General features: G+C 32.2%; 2 protein-coding genes across 2 annotated transcripts; one reads left to right on the forward strand and one right to left on the reverse strand.

Annotated features, from left to right (window-relative positions):
* Nucleotides 1–915: 915 nt before the first annotated feature.
* On the forward strand, nucleotides 916–17720 carry LOC105643394 (cold-responsive protein kinase 1). The gene is made up of 8 exons (XM_089720568.1): nucleotides 916–1411; nucleotides 13933–14333; nucleotides 14463–14582; nucleotides 15236–15363; nucleotides 15494–15707; nucleotides 16421–16652; nucleotides 16974–17124; nucleotides 17248–17720. The coding sequence occupies exons 1-8, from the start codon at nucleotides 1020–1022 to the stop codon at nucleotides 17566–17568; spliced, it is 1959 nt and encodes a 652-aa protein (XP_089576694.1). The 5' UTR covers nucleotides 916–1019; the 3' UTR covers nucleotides 17569–17720.
* Nucleotides 13612–19667, reverse strand: LOC105643311 (pentatricopeptide repeat-containing protein At5g66520). The gene is given in 3 exon segments (XM_089720569.1): nucleotides 13612–14090; nucleotides 17278–17602; nucleotides 17851–19667. A coding segment is annotated over 1 exon segment (1485 nt). The 5' UTR covers nucleotides 19556–19667; the 3' UTR covers nucleotides 13612–14090; nucleotides 17278–17602; nucleotides 17851–18070.
* Nucleotides 19668–20807: the final 1140 nt, after the last annotated feature.

Below are 20807 nucleotides of genomic sequence, written 5' to 3' on the forward strand. Positions count from 1 at the left end.
TCTTCATTGGGTTGAGCAAAGTGTTTCAGGAGCTGGTTGCATCTATACCGATCCCCAGCTACTTGTTTATGCCCTTAATTCCACTGTTTGTGATTTATCTTCTTTCGGATTGATTGTCGATGATTGTGCAATATAATTGTGCTATAGACATTTCCATTAAATGGACAGAGGGACAAACCAATATAATTGTGCAATTTAAATGAAATTCCTCATTTGCAAAAAAAAAAAAAAAATTATAATAATAATAATTAGTTATTTTTATTAATACATAAAATGACCAAATAAAAGTAAATTTAAATTTACATAAAATATGAAATGGTTGCATGAACAAATTTACTATCAAGCGTTGCACTGATTGTTTATAAATTTATAATTTATAAATTTAGTACGTGTTGAAATATTTATTGAAGAAGGAGATTTAAATATATGGGAATATGTCCAAATCGTTTACAAATGTTTATTACTATCTCTATTTCATAATACTTATTACATTTAGAATTTTATGTTCCTAAATAAAATTATTAAATTTGTCTAAGTTACAATAAATTATTGAATAAATGAACTATATTACTCTTAATTTATTACTAATTTTCTAAGAAAATCATTAAATTAAAATAATAATTATTTGTCATATACAAAAGATAAATATAGAAAAAAATATTTATTATTCCTTAAAACTACAAATGTAATAAGTATTTTAGAACAAATTATTTTCTTAAATGTAACAAGTATAATCGAAGGTTGATAATATGTTTTAATTTTATTAGTTGACTTAACTGTCAATAAGATTTGGATGTAAACGATGTCTTTTATGATTCGGAAAAATTAAAAATTTATATACTTAATAAATTTAATAATAAGAAAAATCAAACTATTATTACAAGAACAAAAAGAAAAAAACAAAAAGAAAAAAGCTGTTTATATATCCAACTAAAAAATGTGTGGGTTCACGATCTCATTCTTTCCTTGTAAAAGAAAGAAAATCCCTTAGGAAGAAGAAAATAAGAAGAAAGATAAAAATGAAGTCCAAAACCTGCAATAATAATATTATGTTTACATTATTATTAGCAATAACATGGAGCTCGTTTATGGAATTCAAATTCGTAGTTTCAGACTCAGGAATTAAACTTCTAAACAAAGGTTGCAGCAATTACAACGTCTCCAGCTTATCGAAGTTCAATTCCAATCTCAACGACACCTTCAGGAGTCTTAGGACGCAGCTCAACGCTGGAAACCATTTCGCCATCGCGAAGCAACTTGAAGGTGCCGATGGAGTGTTTGCAATGGTGCAGTGTAGAGATTACATGTCCACCGCCGAATGTATTGCTTGTTTCCGTGCTGCTTCTATCGAAGTTCGCAGCTGTTCCCCCGGTAATGGCGGCCGTGTTGTCTACGATGGCTGCTTTCTCAGGTACTTTTTTTTTTTTTTCAATATTTAACATCTTTTTTTTATGATAAGTATATGTAGAATTTGGTTCTATGTAGAAGTTTGGCTTGTAACTTCATAATCTTTAAAATGAACTCAACACACAAATGATCCAAACAAAATTAACTTTTAATACTCCCTTCCTCCACTTTTATCTGTATTTAGGGTTTTTATGATAAGATCAGTTAAAAAAAAAAAAATATTGTAGGAAATAGTATTGTGTTTGGTAGGTAAGGGTAAAATTGAAAAAAAAAATAAAAATTAATGCTCATTATCTGACAAATAATTTTGGATTAAACAATATAAACACGACAGATAAAAATAAGTATAAATTTTATACTTAAGCCTAATTAATGCTTGTGTTCCATAATTTTGTTCAGTCAATCAACCAACATGATTGAACATAAACTAATAAAATTCTCAAATTGTTCTTGAGTTGCTGTAAATTGTTTTATATCCCTAACTTCACAACATGACTATATATATTAAGATTTATTACTCAAAATATGGGTGTTTTTACATATATAGCATCGTATTTAAATTCTCACAATTATTTCTAAATATTTTCATCTTTATCATAATTAAGTTAATAATACGAATTTATTTTCTTTAAGATATTTTTTTTAAGTATTGAAGAAAGGAGATTTTAATATGTGGGAAATCATTTACAAATGTTTATTACTATCTCTATTCCATAATACTTGTCACGTTGAAAATTCACGTCCCTCAATAAAATTATTAAATTTGTCTAAGTTACAATAAATTATTGAATAAATTAACTATATTACTCTTAATTTAATACTAATTTTTTAAGAAAATCATTGAATTGAAGTAATAATTATTGGTCATATACGAAGGGTAAATATGAAAAATAATATTTATTATTCCTTAAAACTACAAATGTGACAAATATTTTTGAACAAAATTATTTTCTTAAATGTGATAAATATTATCGAATGTTGATAGTATGTTTTAATTTCATTAGTTGACTTAACTGTCAATAAGATTTGCTCTCTAAATACATTGGATATAAATGATGTTTTTTATTAATCGAAAAATTAAAAATTTATATACTTAATAAATTTAATAACGAGAATATAAATTTAAAAGAATAAAATAATAATAATAGGTGATGATTTTAATATTAATATTAATATATATATATATATATATATATATATATATATATTTTTTTTTTTTTTTTCTTTTTTTGAAAACAAATAATAACAAATCATTGATTTGGTGTAAAGAACATCCGCTCAATGTTAGTGGCACAGGAACAAGATACGTTTTTATTGGAATCCAACTTAATAAGGTTTGCCGGAGATGTCACGTTGTAGGAACAATTCTGACCACTGACGCAGCAGTCGAGTCAACACTGCCGGTTATGTCCCCTTCTAAAACTAAGTTGTAGTTATTGAAATATGGGGTCAAGGAGGGTCACTGGAATGGTTGCATTGATTAGGGACGGGAAATGGGCGTTTTAGGGTAGCCATTCTCTGCTCCGTCTGTTAACGAGTTTGAAATAGATATAAATAATGAAATTATTATTTACAATAGATACGGATAAGATATAGATATTAAACTTAAATATCCGCTATTTATTATCTGTTATAATAAATAGTTATGGCCATAAATATCTGTAAGTTTCTTAACGATTTATTAGTAAAATATACCTTTTAAAAAAGTTTGGATTTTGATAGTTTAAAATTTGCCAATATTTTATCCATTTAAAGGATAATTTAAATAAATTTGAGACAAATATAAATAATAAAATTTAAATAATTTGAATATAGATACTTAAATAGATATTTAAATATATTTAGTACAGGAAATAAAATTTTAAAGTTATACTGAGTTACTGTACGCTTCAAATCTTGGTACGTGTCAACGTGGAAACAAAAATTCTCAATACTCTGCATTATTGGTCAAGTAATAGAAGAGCAGCCTCAAAAAAAAAAAAAAAAAAAAAAAAAAAAAAAAAAAAAAAAAAAAAAAACTGGTGTGTAGCAGCCAATTAAATCACACAACTGCAAACACAAAATTATTATGATTGAGACAAATAGCATTATTGGTTTTTTTAAGAGCTGGACCGATTCAAATACTATGCTAAAATATTAATTAATTGAACACTAACAACGACTTCAAATAGACTTCTTAACTACCAGAGTTCAATTTGCAATTGAATTAATGAGGATCTGATTTGACTAGTAAGCAACTGGAGGATTTTTTTTTTCTTTTCTTTTCTCTTCTTTTTTTTTTTTAGAGAGTATCAATAAGGAGATTTTAAAATTCTACAATTATTTTAAAATTCTGATGCATGAAAAGGAAATAATGACTTTAAATGGGACAAATAGATATATTATTCTATAATTAGCATATATCAATCTTAATCTTGTCATTTATTTACTAATTGAGATAAGAAAGATGTGGTCCGTATAGAATATGATGATGGATTACATAAATATGATTATATAACTATCTATACATTAAGCCTATCTCATACAATTATTTAGAGTAAAAAAAAAAGTATAATTGATAATTCACTGGAAATGAGAATAAACTAATAAAAAACTATACCCACTTTTTAATATGGTAACCAATTGTTGATTTGATATATAATAGGGTTTAATATATTATTTCACCCTGAATTTTAGGTTTTGTTGTAATTTCACTCCGATTTGAACTTTATGCCAATTTCACCGTGAAATCCAATTTTTGTTGTAATTTCATTCAAATCTCAGCCTGAACTTTGAATTTTTGTTGCAATAGCACTCTAAATTATTATTAGAACTTAAATTGTAAATAAAAAATAGATTCACTTTTGACCTTGATCTTGGGTTAACTTAATATATTTGTGTGAATGAGAGTTTAGATTAATAGTAAGCACAATCTCTAATATTATTTTTAATATTTTTAAATTTTTTCTTTAATCGATAATTAATAATATTTAAAACTTAATTATTTAATACATGAAATCTTTTTTTTTAAAAAATAGAATATAATTATTATTATGGTTTGATTTTTAATATAAATTTTGAAATAATTATAAACTATTAGAAACTTTAAAAACAAAGCTACTATCAATTTAGTTGACTCATAAACTATTAGAAATTGTAATATTTTTTTTATCAAAGTAGAATATAAGATATAATTATATTCTAATTTTTTTAAAAAAAAGTCGTTCAAGTATCAAATAATTAATTTTTAAATATTACTTACTATCATTTAAAAAATAATTTAAAAATATTAAAAAATAATAATAGAGATTATTCTTACTATTAAACCAAATTTCTTCACTTACACAAATGGTATTAAGTTAACAAATGGTATTAAGTTAACCAACCCCAGAATCAAGAGTGAATCCATTTTTTATTTACAATTTAAGTCATAATTATAATTTAGGGTGCTATTGCAACAAAAGATCAAAATTTAGGTAAAATTGGGATAAATGTTATGTTAGAGTGAAATTGCAACAAAAAGTTAAAGTTCAAGGTGAAATTGACATAAATGTCAAATTAGAGTGAAACTGAAACTTCAGGATGAAATAATATATTAAGCCTATAAGTAGTATACCAAGTGTTGGAAAGTATTTTCCTGTAAACATAACATAAGGTTCTTCATCATTTTAGAAAATTTGCCAAAAGAAAGTCTAATTGCAGCATGACCATTAGATTGACTAGCTCACTCCACTAAGTCATAATAGTTATCCACCACGGCATCTTTCTTTTTGTCCTTATATGTATATATATTTGTGTTATTGGATTACATACATTTGATTTTCGAGAATTTAGGCTCAGTTTTAGATAACATTAAATTTCATTCAACCCCTTCAAAAAAATATTCAATTATTCAAATTTTTAGATATTCAAACTGAATCAATTGAATTAAGTGTTAATCCTTATCTGCTCTAACTTGTTCACCACTCCACTTACAATGCCCTACCTTTTTTATTTACTATTTATTTTATTGTTCAGCCTAAAAAAGGTTGGTACTTGTTAGGTTTGCGTCTATCAAAATGTCTTTTTGGGCGTGCAACGGGTAGTGTGGCTTAACACACCGTGATCCAGTTAGTCTAGTGAGAAAAGACATAAATAGAGAAACAGAAAAAAAAAAAGGGAAAGAAATAGATGAGGAATAGAGAGAATGCAAAACTAGGAGGTTGAAAAAGAAGAGAGAAATGGGGAGAGTTAGAAGAAAGGGAAGAGCATTGTTGTGATTAACTAATATCATTTCTAATAACATTGCTTTCCTTGTTTTAAAAAAATCCCTAGCTGCTCTGGTCTTTGTCTGCCCCAAGGCACAATTTGCTTGATATTCTCAAACTTTCACGATTGCTTTGTGTTGATTTTTAGTATGATGGAGGATGGAATCTCGTCTTTGTCTATTCATGATGAGAAAGATGAAGGTTTTCAGGTTGGAACGGATGTAGTAGAGCAGGAACCAGAGTATGGTTTCTGTTTAGTGGGCGTGTTCCTGATTATGAGCCTTGTTGCGTTTCTAGCAATGCAAAACCTTTTTGCTGATCTCTAGCATCCTTAGGGGGTGTTACCATCATTGATCTAGGTGCAAAGAGGTATCTTTATCATTTTCACAATGAAGTCGATATCAAGTGGGTCATGAATGGCTCTCCTTAGAGCTTTAATAGACACTTATTGATTTGGCATCGCATGCAAGAATGAGAAGATCCAGTGCTCGTCCCGTTGCTTTTTGTTGACTTTTGGGGGACTTATGTCAAAATCAATGGTGAAACTGTTAGGGAATTTTGTTGGTAAGTTTAAGGAGCATGATGCATGAACACTTGTGAATTCTAATGCCAACTTTATGTGGATTCGAGTTTCTTTAGACTCAAGGCAGCCAATACATCAACGTAAGAAACTTATAGTTCCATCGAGGAATGCTTTCTTTGTACAGTTTCGTTATGAGAAACTATCCATCTTTTGTTTTTTGTGCGGAAAATTAGGACACAATGGTAAATTTTATGAAATAAGGTTATTGAAAAAGAAAGAAGAGCTGCAATTTGAATGGGATGATAGAATTAGAGTTCCAACAAGGGGGGAGAGTCAATCGATGAGCGGATGGTTAAGGGAGGAAGGGAAGGAGAGACAAGAGGCGAGGGAGGAGGATTTGCGAGCGAATAGTCTTTTCTTTGAACTCAATAGCAAGCATAGGGAATTTAGGGAAAGCTTTTATAGGAAGGGAGGCTTAATAGGGTTTAATGATATGGGGAGAGAAGGGATGGTGGATTTAGACACTATGAATCTAGGGATAGGAAGAGAATTACTCATTACTTATGAGAATGAACCCTTAGCTAATAAGGAGGATAGGAAAAAGAGACCCAGGAAGTGTGCTTCTACGTCTTCAAATTTTTCACATAACAAGGATTAATCTAAAGTTATTATAAATTCTGTATCAACTACTCCTGTGAAGCAGAACAGCCAGAAGAAATGAGACTTCTAAGCTGGAACTGTTGAGGGATTGGCAACCCTCATACAGTTTGAACACTCAAGGAGATTATCTTTAACTATAAGCTGGATGTAGTGTTTTTATTGGAGACTTGGGTTCAAGAAAGCAAGATAAGTGAGGTTTCTAGGATTGGTAGGGGTGGGGGACTTTGTGTGTTTTGGAACAATAATATGAAGCTACAGGTAACGGGTTACTCAAAATGTTTTATTGCTTGCCATGTGTTGGTGGAGGATCAGGTAGTTTGTGTTACTTGGAATTATAGATGTCCGAAGCAGAATCGTGGGAGAGTGTCATGAAACCTTCTTCAGGCTCTAGCTGCTCGAGATGACAACCCTTGGATTTCGTTTGGGCGATTTTAATGATATTTTTAGAGCCGAAGAAAAGCAAGGGGGTTGGAACAACCGCTGTATTTATTACAGGGCTTTAGAGAGGCAATCACCAACTGTGGGTTGGTTGAAACACCTTGGTTGGGTTATGAATTTACGTGGGAGCCGCGATGAGAAGGTTGTGTTAATATCAAAGAAAAACTAGAGTTGGCTTTTGCAAACTCAGAATGGTGCAGTCTATTTTGTTATGGCCACACTTCCTACCTGCTAACGCTGGTATCGAATGATCATCCCATGCTATATGATTCAGCTGTAGAAAAACACTTTGGGGGGACTAGAATTTTCAGGTTTGATAATCCTTAGGTTCTTGAAGCAGATTTTGAGTAGGTCATTTAAAGAGGATGGCAATCGAATTCTTATGGGTCTGGTATAGATAAAAAATGGAACTGCGTAGAAGAGATTTAGAGATGGAGTCGAGACAGGAGTAGAGCTTTGCGCTCACGAAAGAATCTGATTAAGCTGCTTTTGGATGAATGCTATGAGTGGGTTTCGAAAACGGAAATTGATTGCCTTAAAGAGGAATGGAATAGCATTTTAGAGTTGGAAGAAATTCAGCTGAGACAATAGGCTAAAACACATTTACTGCTTCATGGTGATAAAAATACAAAGTACTTTCATGCATGCATTAAGGTTCGTAGGGTGACTAATAGGATCCGTGGTCTGAGGTTACAAGATGGGTAGTGGGTCGAGAATAAGGGAGCAATTCACAGAGTAATCCTCGACTACTTTTCTAATCTTTTTTCAACAGCGGAAGCTGATCCAAGTCGAGTAACCCACCTTATTCATAACAAGGTTACTTTAGAAGAGAATGAAGTTTTAGGCTTGAACATTTCGTGTGAGTAAGTGAAGGAAGTTGTGTCTAGTATGCATCCAAACAAGTCACCAGGACCAGATGAACTAAATGCTATATTTTTTTCAAAAATATTGGCATATTATTAGGCATGATGTGGTGAGTGAAATCAATGAGTGGCTTTGACAAGGTATTTTTCTGGATTCCTTGAATGATACTCTTGTTTGCCTAATTCCAAAAATTAATAATCCTAAGAATTTGAAAGATGATAGACCCATAGCTTTGTGTAATTTATTATATAAGATAATCTCTAAAGTTCTCGCTAATGGACTTAAATTTGTCCTTCCCCACCTTATTTCGGGACGTCAATCGGCTTTTGTCTCGAGTAGGCTTATTCGAGATAATATTTTGATTGCGTTCGAAAATTCATAATATGAAGAGGAAGACTTCAAGATGAGAGGGTAGAGTAGCTTTTAAGATTGATATTGACAAAGCTTATGATAGGATCAATTGGAATTTTTTGAGGGTGATGATAAAGGGAATGGGGTTCTCTATGAAATGGTTGAGTGGATTATGTTATGTGTTATTGGTGTCAGATACTCGGTTCTTTGTAATGGGGATATGGTAGGGCCTTTTTTGCCTAAGATTGGTTAGAGACAATGGAATCCAATCTCTCCCTATTTATTTTTGCTTTATGCAAAAGGTTTATCACTGTTACTGCAGGAAGCAAAAACAAAATGGTGTATTCACAGGTGCAAGGCGAGTAGAAGGTGTCTTAGAGTCTCCCATCTTTTTTTTTTTTCACTGATGATTCAATTCTTTCCTTTAAAGCTAATGAGGTTGAAAATCGTGCTGTTAAAAATATTCTTCAAGTTTATGAATTGGCGTCGGGGTAAGCGATGAATTTTTCTAAGTTTGGTGTTATGTTTAGCCCGAATGTTAGTTTGCCTACTCAGAATTTAATTCAAAATATTTTAGAAGTTCATAATTCATGGGTGGGGGTAAGTATCTGGGTTTACCTTCCCTTATTGGCAAATATAAAAGGCAAGTGTTTAATTTTCTGAAGGATAAGGTGTGGGGAAAAATAAACGGCTAGAATAGTAAGATGTTATCTAGAGCAGGTAAAGAAATTCTTCTAAAATCAGTTGCTCAGATTATCCCTTTTTATTTTATGGGAGTGTTTCTACTTCCCTTGACTATCTGCAATGAACTTTAAAAAATTGCAACGAACTTTAAAAAATTATAAATGCTTACTGGTGGGGGGTAATAATAAAGAAGGGAAAGGGATTAGGTGGTTGTCATAGAACCGCATGGGTCAGAGTAAAAGCGATGGTGGTATGGGCTTTCGTGATCTTTATAGTTTTAACATAGCTGCTTGGCAAAATTGGGTGGAGGCTTATTGCTGAAACTTAGACTTTTCTTTATCGCATTCTCAAAGCTAAATATTTTCCCCATGGGGATTTTTTGTTAGTCACTTTAGGTAACAATCCTAATTTTACTTGAAAAAGTGTCTTATTTGTTAAGGATGTGTTAAAATATGGAGTTAGATGGGGGTGGGGAATGGCGAGAAAATCTTGGTTAGACAAGATCCATGGGTTCCAACAGAGGAGGGATTTCAAGTGGAGGATGGTTTGAAATTTATTTCCCCTACAATGCAAGTTGAGGATCTTTTCCTAGGAAATCAAAAGGCTTGGGATGTTTCTAAGATTATTGAGTTATTTTCCTCTCGTGATATTAATTATATCCTTAATATTCCATTACCAATACAAATATTAAGGATAAATTATTTGGCATTTTGAGAAAAAAGGGAAATATAATGTTCAATCGTGTTACTTCTTGGGTCTTTGAATCCAAGGGAAAGGGGGTGAGAAGCAATCCGGGAGTGTTTGGAAAAAATTATGGGAGTTAGATATTCCACCAAAAAATTATGGTAGTTAGATATTCCACCTAAGGTAAAGGATTTCTTGTGGAGATGTTTAAGGAATATTTTGCCAACAAGGTATAGATTACGCACTATAGGGGTTCATGTAGCAAGTAACTGTGGTTTTTGTGACTTTGAGGAATCTAGAGATCATGTCTTGCTTCACTGCGTTAAGGCTAATTAAGGAAGTGTGGGAGAGCTACAAGCTTCTAGTGTCGAATTATGAAGTGCCTTTTAATAATTTTTTCCAACAAGTCCTATCTCTAAATGATGTTGCTATAAGCCAAGAGGTAGTTGTCACAGCATGGAGCTTGTGGTGGGCATGAAATCGGCAGCTTTGGCATGGACAAATACAGTCCATGTATATGATGTTGGCCCATGCAAGGCGTGTCCTTCAAGAGTGGCAGAAGGCAGCAAGTGTTTGTTTATAGTGTTATATTTTGTGATCTTAAGATGGCAGGCTATGGCTTGGTGATTGAAGATGCTGAGGGAAACTTTACCAAGGCCTTGTCGGGTTTTATGGAAAGCTACATGGACGTACTGACTGTGGAAGGTTTAGCTCTTAGAGCATGTTTATGTTGGTTAGAAAATAATATTGTTTTTCCAAGTTGCATTTTTATAAGCTCACAATCTCTTGTGTTTGCAATTACATCCCAAGGATCTGATGAAATTGAATTTGGGATGATTATTAAATATTGCAAGGAGATTTTATTGCGGAGGTCTAATATTTCCATTAGATGGATTAGAATGCAAGCAAATGGACGTGTCCATTCTCTTACAAGGGCATCTTACTCTTTCACTCTCTTTAGGATTTGGGATACTATCCCGCGTCTTTTATCATTCTATAGTTGAAAGCTTTGAATTTCAAAAAAAAAAAAAAAAAAAAAAAAAGAAAAGAAAGGAAGAGAGCGAAGGGAATAGAGAGATAGAATAAATGCTAATGCATTAAGTTTGCATATTTTGAATTTCATATTCTTTGTAATAGTGTCACCACTTATTTATAGGAGTTTGAGGAGTGCATTTCAAGAAAAGTGAATATTCTATAATATCTACAATAAGTCATCATTACATATATACAATGCATGCAATTTCTATTATATGTATAATCTGTATAGTACTACCTGTATTCCATAATAATTGTCACATTTAAAATTTCATGTCTCTTAAGAAAGCCATTAAATTTGTCTAAATTATAATCAATTATTAAGTAAATTGACTACATTATCCTTAATTTAATACTAATTCTCTAAAAAAATCATTAAATGGAAGTAATAATTATTAGTCATATACAAAGGGTAAACATTGAAAAAAAGATTTATTATTTCTTGAAACCACAAATGTGACAAGTATTTTAAAACAAACTATTTTTTCAAATATGATAAATATTATGGAACGAGGATAGTATATACTAAATAAAATAAGAAACAGATTATTAAGAGAGTGAAAAGGATAAGTGTTAACTTAGAACCTCACCCTTATACCCTGGTTGGAGGTTAAGGAGGGGTATATAAGGGGAATGAGAAGTAATTTAGATACATATTGCCGTTTGAAAAGAGGTGAGTTAAGGAAGGATAAGGCTATATAAGGCAACCCTTACTTTCCTTTACTCCTCCATCTCAAATTTTGCTACACCCCAAATTGGAGTGTAAGGGAAGAGAGACCGTAACAAAGTATTTTTGTATTACATTTAATTATTTATCTCTGTCTTTGTATTTCCATTAATTCAACCATTTCCAAATATCAACATAATTTTATTGTAACTCCTCTTACCATTCCCCTTCCTTACCCTTCCATTAATTATCCTTCCATCACCCATCCAAACAGAGTGTTAAATAACACCTTTGATATTTATCATACTTAATAAGTTACAAATTCCAAATCTTAGTTACCAAACTTATCCTTTCTATTATACACAAATATGGGCCCCCATGTTCAAGTGATCTCCTAAATTTGTTATATTTTCACGGATAATTCTAATAGATGTCATATTTTGAAATTTATGTTTAGAGATTGTTAATTTGACTTTTCAGTGTAAATTATTGTCAATTTAATTTTGTTTTTTACTTTTATGCCCTTTTTTATTTTGTTAGGTATTAGTGTTCTAATTGCTTAGTGTTTCCTTTTTTTATTAATTTTCTAATTTAATTATCAGTGTTTTAATTGTTTAGTGTTTTCTTTTTTATTAATTTCCTATTTTAATTATCGTTTCTTTTTTTAGTTCCTTTTCTTTTTCTGCTGTCGTCTTTTTGCAGCCTCCATTATTTTCTGCATCGTTCTTTCTTATTTTGTTGCCGTCTATTATTTTTTTATCGTTATTTCTCCTTTTGCTCTCATTATCTTCAACTGTCAGTTGTTCTTCTCATTATTGGCGTTGTTCCACGGTTTCTTTTTTTTTTATTCTATTTGTCTTCTGCAATTTCATTTTTTTATAAGCATATCAACGACTTAATTTTTGCTGGAAAACTGTTACCGCCATGGATGTTGTTTATGCTCTAAAGAGATAAGGTAGAACTCTCGATTCTAATTGGATTGATACGGATACAATATATATATGTATATATATCGTATTTATCGTTGTTGTGGTCGTCGTCGCCTGTCATCATCCTCATTGTTAAATCACATAAGTTGTATAGGGATTTGATTTTAGAAATACCTATTTCTTTGTGTTTTTTTTTTTTTTTTTTAAGTTTCCTTTTTTTCAGTGTTTTCTTTTTTTTTAGTGTTTTCTTTTTGTTAGTGCTTCCTTTTTTTACCAAATCTATTAGTTTCATATTGTTTAAAGTTACTTTTTTATTTTATTTTTTACCAAATGTATTAGTTTCTTAATATTTGATATTTTATGACATTTACTAAAAACTGAAACCTTCAATATCACGTTTGCCTCGTTGCCTCTAATTTCATGGGTTCTAGCATTGGACAGTTTACTTGGACCTGCTATTTGAGCCTAAAATTAGGCCGGCGATGTCATATATTTAAAAAAAAAAAAAGTTGAAACCATTTGTGTTCGGACAATTGAAATTAAGTAATTTTTATTTTATAAATTAAATAGGGAATTATTATATAAGAAATTATAAGTAAAACGTCATAGATGACCATTGAAATTAAACCAATAGAACTTTGTTGGCGTTGAACAGTGTTGACATTGGGGTGGCTGATTTATTGAATCCTACATTGAAACGAAGACCTGATCTGATCTGTCAGGTTTTAGGTTCCATTTTGGTTTATTCGGTTCTGGATCAATAGTGGTCTTTTTTTTTCTTTTTTATTTCTGTTTCAGTACCTCAACCTTCTTCTGCCTTTTTGATCCCAAAACTTTTTAGGGAGGAATTGAAATTTGAATGAGGCCAGATCCAATTAAAGTTTGGCATTTTCAAGCTGATTTACTATCCAACAAAAAATTGGAAGCGATGCTTAAATAGCCGTTTCCACAACTTAATTAACATGTTCTGTAATATATAGTAATAACAAATATATCATGCAAAGGAAGGTCCAATGTCCTTTGTCTTTTTTTTTTTTTTTTTTTTCAAAGAAAAAAATGGCATCAAATATTCAGGTAAGGTGTGTTCAGACATGAACCTCTACGCAAGCCCAGAAACATGAATATCAGCACTCAGAACAAGTATTTGACAAAATAATATAGTTATTCTTGTTAATGTTATTTTGGAATTCAACCCAGAAACTGTCCATTAGAACCAGCAATTAGTGAAATACATGTTTAGTAATACAAGACTTCAGATGATCAGAAGCTCAAACCTGTAGGTCCATACCAATCCAAATGTACAAAGCAATTTGTTATTTAGTTAGAACAAACACATGATCTTCTTATGCATCATATGCCCAATTATCCATTAGTTCAGGCTGCTCTTACTTTCTCCACATTTCCAAAAATAAATATTTTTTGCAAGACAAATGGAGCCTCAGTGTTTTCTCCCCCTGTTTTCAGGTACGAGAGGAATGACTTCTACGGGGAGACCACTCGAGATGCCAACCGTGAGTACTGTGAAAATCAAACTACATCTCTGACTGCTGCTTTCCAAACAACTGCAGATAGCTTGTTAAGAGATCTTCAGATCGCAACACCAAGGATTAATGGTTTCTTCACTGCCAGTAAGAGAGACATAGTAGGTGTCAGTAATGCATCAGTTTATGGCATTGCACAATGTGTTCAAACAATTGATATGAGTGGCTGCTTAGCTTGTATGCAAGTGGCTTATGCCAACATACAAAGATGTCTTCCTAAGACAGACGGTAGAGCAGTCGATTCTGGGTGTTTCATGAGGTATTCAAATAAACCTTTTTTCGCCGATAACCAGACTATCAATCTTGAGCCATTCCTAAAAACAGGTGAGACTTTTCTCTAATAACAAAAAAACAAGCTCAATTTGTTTTGATTAATCTATCTTTTAGCTTGAAAAGACTTCATTTTTTTTTTCAACTTTTTATTTGCTCATCAATTTTGTTGGGTTCTTACAGGAAGTTCAAGCAAAAAGACAGCTCTTATTGCAGGAGTGGCAGGAGGTGTAGGTCTTATTTTGCTTATAATTGGGTTGTTTGCATGGTTTAAGCTTTCAAGGAGGAAGGCAGCTTCTAGAGGTAAAGCAAACAACAAAAATATGAATTTCAATAAATGCATTCTTTATTGAAAAGTAGGACTCATTTGGATTAGAAAATTAAACACAGCATAGGAATAGAATAGTTACGCCATTGTAGTGAATAACTATTCCTCATTCATGTATAATCTTTAATTCATAGATTTGAAAATATTTGTTTCATGAAATACTTATTATACATTTAGGATTTCAATGAAAACTTGAGACTACAAAATAATTAATCTCATGGAAAAGTTATTCACAATCTAAAATTTGAACCAAAGCTAAGAATAGCATTCCACAAGGAATGATTATGCTACTTTCATCCTATTATATGCCATTCTATAATCCAGATGAGGTCATGTGATGCTTTCTTTAAATTACTAAGAAGTCTTGAAATTATGTGATAACTAACAATGCATAAACATCAACGCCTCATTTGGTTAAGATAGGAATGAATAGAACAGCTCTTTCTATGTATTTACTCTTTATGGAAAAATATTTGTTAACATAAATTTGCTATAGCATGGAATATCTAATTACCTATCTATTTCATGCCATTAAATGAAGCTAACTGTTCAATGTTTGAGCTCTATTAGTCTATTTGTCAATTCATATTCCTTGAATGAAATTCTAAAATAATTTCCTCCCCCGCAGCCAACATATTAGGTGCAACTGAATTAAGAGGCCCTATAAATTACAACTACAAAGACTTGAAATCAGCAACAGGAAATTTCAAAGAAGAAAACAAACTAGGAGAAGGAGGTTTCGGTGATGTATACAAGGTGAAAAAAAAGTGAAAACGCAACTATATCCAATAATATTACTATATTGCTTTCTTCTTGTTATTGCACTTTCCAATTTCCTAAAGCAAATGTTCACATTTGTTGCTGATTTGCTTTGGGCAATAAACAGGGTACTTTAAAGAATGGGAAAATAGTTGCAGTAAAGAAACTAGCTCTAAGCCAATCTAGAAGGGCACAGGCAGATTTTGCAAGTGAAGTTACACTTATAAGTAATGTTCATCACCGGAATCTTGTCCGACTACTTGGTTGTTGTAGCAAAGGACCAGAATTACTTCTTGTTTATGAATACATGGAAAATACCAGCCTCGACAGATTCTTATTTGGTAAATTAACTTCATCCCTACTACATAGTATATTTATCACATTATCGAATGGTTTTATAGTGGAAAAGTTTTTGGATTAAATCAAATAGAGCTACAAAACAATCCAAGTCAACAGGCTCAGGTTAAGTTTAACTTAGACCTCACCAACTGGTTTGGACCGGACCAGAACCAGTAGGGGAATAGATCAATCCCGATTTCAGCCCCAAGGAATGAAAACCGGAACCAGCTCAGGACTAACAATTAAACCGATAGCAGGGTCAGTCTGGTTCCAAAAAAGAGAAAATTTGTAAAGTTATAGCCTCCAGGTCTTCTTAGTTTATTTATATATACATTTTCTTTTTGTAGATGTCAAAAATGACCTTTTTTTTATTGAAGTACACATTTTTCCTTCTGCAAATTTCAACCGCTTTATGTATTATATATTTTACATTTCAATATATTGTATAAAATTGAGAACTCAGCCCAAATTTGAATCACGTGTAAACAAACTAAGTTCTATCACTGTGATACTCAAGTTAGCTCCAGTCAATTACAGCAGCAGAATCATATAGCTTCCTACTTGGTCTTGGTTATATGGAACAGTGGGATTTAGAGATTCAAGATGTTGAAATGTCATAATTATCAAAATCATCTAACCATTAGAACTTTTAATTGGAGCAAAGAATGACATTTAAAATTGCTTCGTATAATTTATTTATTTTGTTTGAGAACAGGTAAAAGAAAAGGATCTCTGATTTGGAAACAAAGATTTGATATAATCCTTGGGACAGCTCAGGGTCTTGCTTATCTGCATGAACAGTTTCATGTATGCATTATACACCGTGACATAAAACCCAACAATATTCTTCTGGATGATGATTTCCAGCCAAAAATAGCAGATTTTGGGTTGGCAAGACTTCTGCCTGAAGATAAAAGTCATCTAAGCACCAGATTCGCTGGCACATTGTAAGTTAAGACTTAATGTTGCATTAAAACACTTCAATGGCTCTACTATGCACGCACAATATATATTGTGTTTAGACTCCCATGTGTGAACTCAGCATCAATACATGTCCCAAGGGAATATGTGACAGCATCTATGGCGCCATAGCATAGATGTTGTCTGGACCTAGCATTGCTCATGTAGAAAAGGGAAGAGAGCGTTCCCCATCATAAGCAACTCTGCTTCAATTCTAACTCGTTCAAGTGTCATAATGTGTGAGTACATAAAAAATGGACTTAGTGCTTTGTGTTCTCTTCTAACAGTGATTAATACTAATGAATCAGGGGATACACAGCACCTGAGTATGCAATCCATGGACAATTATCAGAAAAGGTGGATACCTACAGCTATGGGGTAGTTGTCCTAGAAATCATTAGTGGCAAAAAGGGTAGTGAGATGATAGCCGACCCTGGCTCTGATTACCTTCTCAAACGAGTGAGTACTAACAAGGATGGACATAAATTTATATATTCTCCAATTTTTCAACTTCTACTTCAAATTTAAACTTGTTTAATTAGAAATTGTTTCTGTCTTACATTTCTTTATGACCTAAAACAGGCATGGAAACTATACGAGAATGGAACACACCTGGAATTAGTCGATGAAAGCTTAGGCCCAGATGAATATGAAGCAGAAGAAGTGAAGAAAATCATAGAGATTGCCTTGATGTGCACTCAAACTTCACCTGCTTTGAGACCAACAATGTCAGAAGTGGTTGTTCTACTCAAAAGTACTGGTTCATTGGAGCACAGGCCACCAACTAGGCCTCCCTTTATTGAATCTGAAGAAAGGGTGGTCATCCATGGGGACAGGTCCACATCCACTGCGTCCTCCAAATCCAATGCCACTGCTTCTATAACTCAGGTGTCGGGTCGCTAACCTTTTAGTATCCACACATGCTTTATTACACTTCCTATGATACCAAAAGGATGTTAATTGGGATACCACTGACACATACAATGTTATTTAACCACCAATATGCAATAATTACTGAAGTGCACAACTTCAAGCAAATAATTTGACCATTGAAATGTTATTAATTAAAAAAAAAAATGTGCAGCAGTCAACCACAAAACCACGACATCAGTTTTTTCAAGAAAACTATGCAAGGTATTAGATTTACAGGGATGTTCAGTTTTCTAAATCCAAAGTGCTTATCACCTTAAGTTGCACCATGTTAAAGGAAGCAATAATCTTGATGTTTCGCCAACAGGGAAAACCCTCATTTCTTTGATGCATAGCGATCGGACATAACAACCTGAACATACTCCAATGTCATATTATCATCAACACAGCTTTTTAATTGCTCATTAATTCCAATCACAACAACATGATATCCTCCATAAGTACATGGAAAGATCTATCCAAAGCACAATGCACCTTATCCTCCATCCACTTCAATTAGACTGCAACCTGGCACCTTTCTTACTTTTTTATCTTCCATTCCTTTCCTTACCCTTGCAACATCACCCCATTTGTTAGCAGAGGCATACATGTTTGAAAGAACAACATGTACCCCACCATGGTCCTGATTCAACTGAACCAAGGTATCAACTGTTTCTTTACCTAACTCAACATCACCATGAACCCTACATGCGTCGAGTAATGCACCTAAAACATAAGAATCTGGCTCCATTGGCATTTCTTTTACGACTTTCTTTGCCTCTTCTAACTTGCCAGCTTTTCCCAAGAGATCAACCAGACATCCATAGTGCTGAACTTGTGGCTCAATACCATATATCTTACTCATGTTTTCAAATATTCTCAATCCTTCATCCATCAGCCCCATTCGGCAGCAAGCATTTAACACACTTACAAACGTAACATCATTTGGTACAACTCCTTCATTCTCCATCCTTTCAAACAACTCAATAGCAGCTGCACTCTCACCATGATTTGCTAAACCTGATATCAAACAAGTATAAACGTAGACATCTCTTTTTGGCAATTGATCAAATATGGAAAAAGCAAGATCGATACATCCACACTTTGCATACATGTCAATGAGCGCAGAGCCAATTATTCTATCCAATTCAATTCTATTTTTATTAATGTAAGCATGTATCCGCCTTCCTTCATACAAATCACCAAGAAAAGCACAAGCAGTAATTGCACCAACAATGCCAGCATGATTTGGCCGAAACCCAGATATCTGCATAGCATTAAAAAGCTCAAGAACCTCTTTAAACAATCCAACTTGTACATACCCAGTGATCATCGCACTCCAAGAAACAGAATTCTTCTCAGGCATTTTATCAAACAGTCCGCGTGCAACCGTAACTTGCCCAGATTTCAAAAACCCATTAATCAAAGCAGTCCATGTAATAACATCTCTATTAGAACTCACATCAAACAATTGACGAGCATGATCCATGAAACCAAAAGTTGCAAATAAATGAATCAACCCATTTTGAACAAAGTCATAGGACTCCCAGCCCAATTTGATGGCTTGGCCATGGCAAGCTAAAGCCAAGAAAAAATAATTCAAGTCAGTGCAAGCTTTGAAAAGGAAAGAGAAAGTATAGTTATTAGGCAAGAAATTGCTTCAGAGCATATGCTTATACAAAGCAATAGCTCTGCTGGGTTCAGTTGCTTCAGCAAAAGCTCTGATCATGGTGTTCCAAATGAAGGTAGATCGAAATTGAAGGCGAAGAAAAAGTTGGTAAGCGTGACAGAGATTTCCGGCACTGGAGACTGCACAAAAAGATATGATTTTTGCAGCGGCATAGGGGTCCTTGAGGGTGCCTGAAACTGTGAGATGGGACTGGATTTGCTTGATTTGTGAGAAAGCAAGGCATCTGTCTAAGAGAAAGACGCTTTTCTTGGTAGCTTTTACATATGTGGAGGCAGATATGGAAGCCAACATAGGTATTTGATAAAATGTCAAAATCAAAGTGTGGTTTTTGGTGATGGAAATGAAAGAAGTTTCCCTGCGGAAGCAGTGTTTGGAGCTATGGAGATAAAATAATGGGCGCCAAAATAATGAATTAGTTTTTGTTAACAAAGAGAGAAAAAAAAAAAAAAAAAAAAGCTATGAAATGGTTGAAGAATGGAAAATTTACTGTTGTTTTTAGGTCAAAAAGAAAAAAATAAAGTAAAAAGCAAAAACTCTCAGTTTTATTTGGATAAATCAACAAAAATACCCTCAAATATATAATTTCTTGTAAAATTATTCTATTTAACCTTTGTATCTGATTTTTTCATTTTAAAATATAGATATATTGGCACCTTGTCCTTAAGTGAAACTAGAATTTTAAAATAAAATATTATAAACACTGTACCATAACTTGGCTTTAGATTTTCCTTTAACGTTCCTACTTCTTCCTTGCCTAGGGCTCTGTTTGACAACAGTATTTAAAGCAGAGTTTAGAGTTTTTGACTGTGTCAAGACACTATTTTTGTAAATTATATCGTTTGTTAAAGTAATTTATAAAATAACCATTAGTGGATAAGCTAGCGTTTATTAAAATGTTAATCCTACGTTTCTATTTTTTTATTAAAATTTTTTTTTGACAATTATGTTATTAATTAATTTTTATTATCTTTATCCTTATCCTTAATTAACTTATATTATCCTTAATTAATTTATATTAACATTAGTTTAAAGTCTTTTGATATGGTACTACAACCCTGCAATTAAGTTACAAAATTACCTCATTTTACAAGAAAAATGAATAGTAAATTTTACACCATTATTTTACTTCCTTCCCTTCCAAACATAGCATAAGAAAAGATATAAAATATTATTGGAATTCCCACTTAAAAAAAAAACAAAAAAAAAAAAAAACAAACACTCACAAACAAGCTTTATCTCTAATTATTCCTTTACTTGATCTCTAATTATTCCTTTACTTGATCTTGATTCTGACCACCACATCGATATTGCCGTCGATGATGCCAATGAGATCGATTTCGATCCCATGAAAGGACAATGGTTCTTTATTAGGAGAGAAATTGATTGAAAGTGTCTATAAAAAGTTTATAACTCCTTCGTCTTAAAAAGATAATTTATTTTCTATTTTCATACATATTCAAAAATATGGTTAATGGATAATTTTATTCATATAACTTTCTTATTATATCATCTTAAATAGCACATGAATAATTATTATTATATT

Source organism: Jatropha curcas, chromosome 4, assembly GCF_041381405.1.
Source record: "Jatropha curcas cultivar XTBG-Jc1 chromosome 4, XTBG_Jcur_1.0, whole genome shotgun sequence".
Lineage (NCBI taxonomy): Eukaryota > Viridiplantae > Streptophyta > Magnoliopsida > Malpighiales > Euphorbiaceae > Jatropha > Jatropha curcas.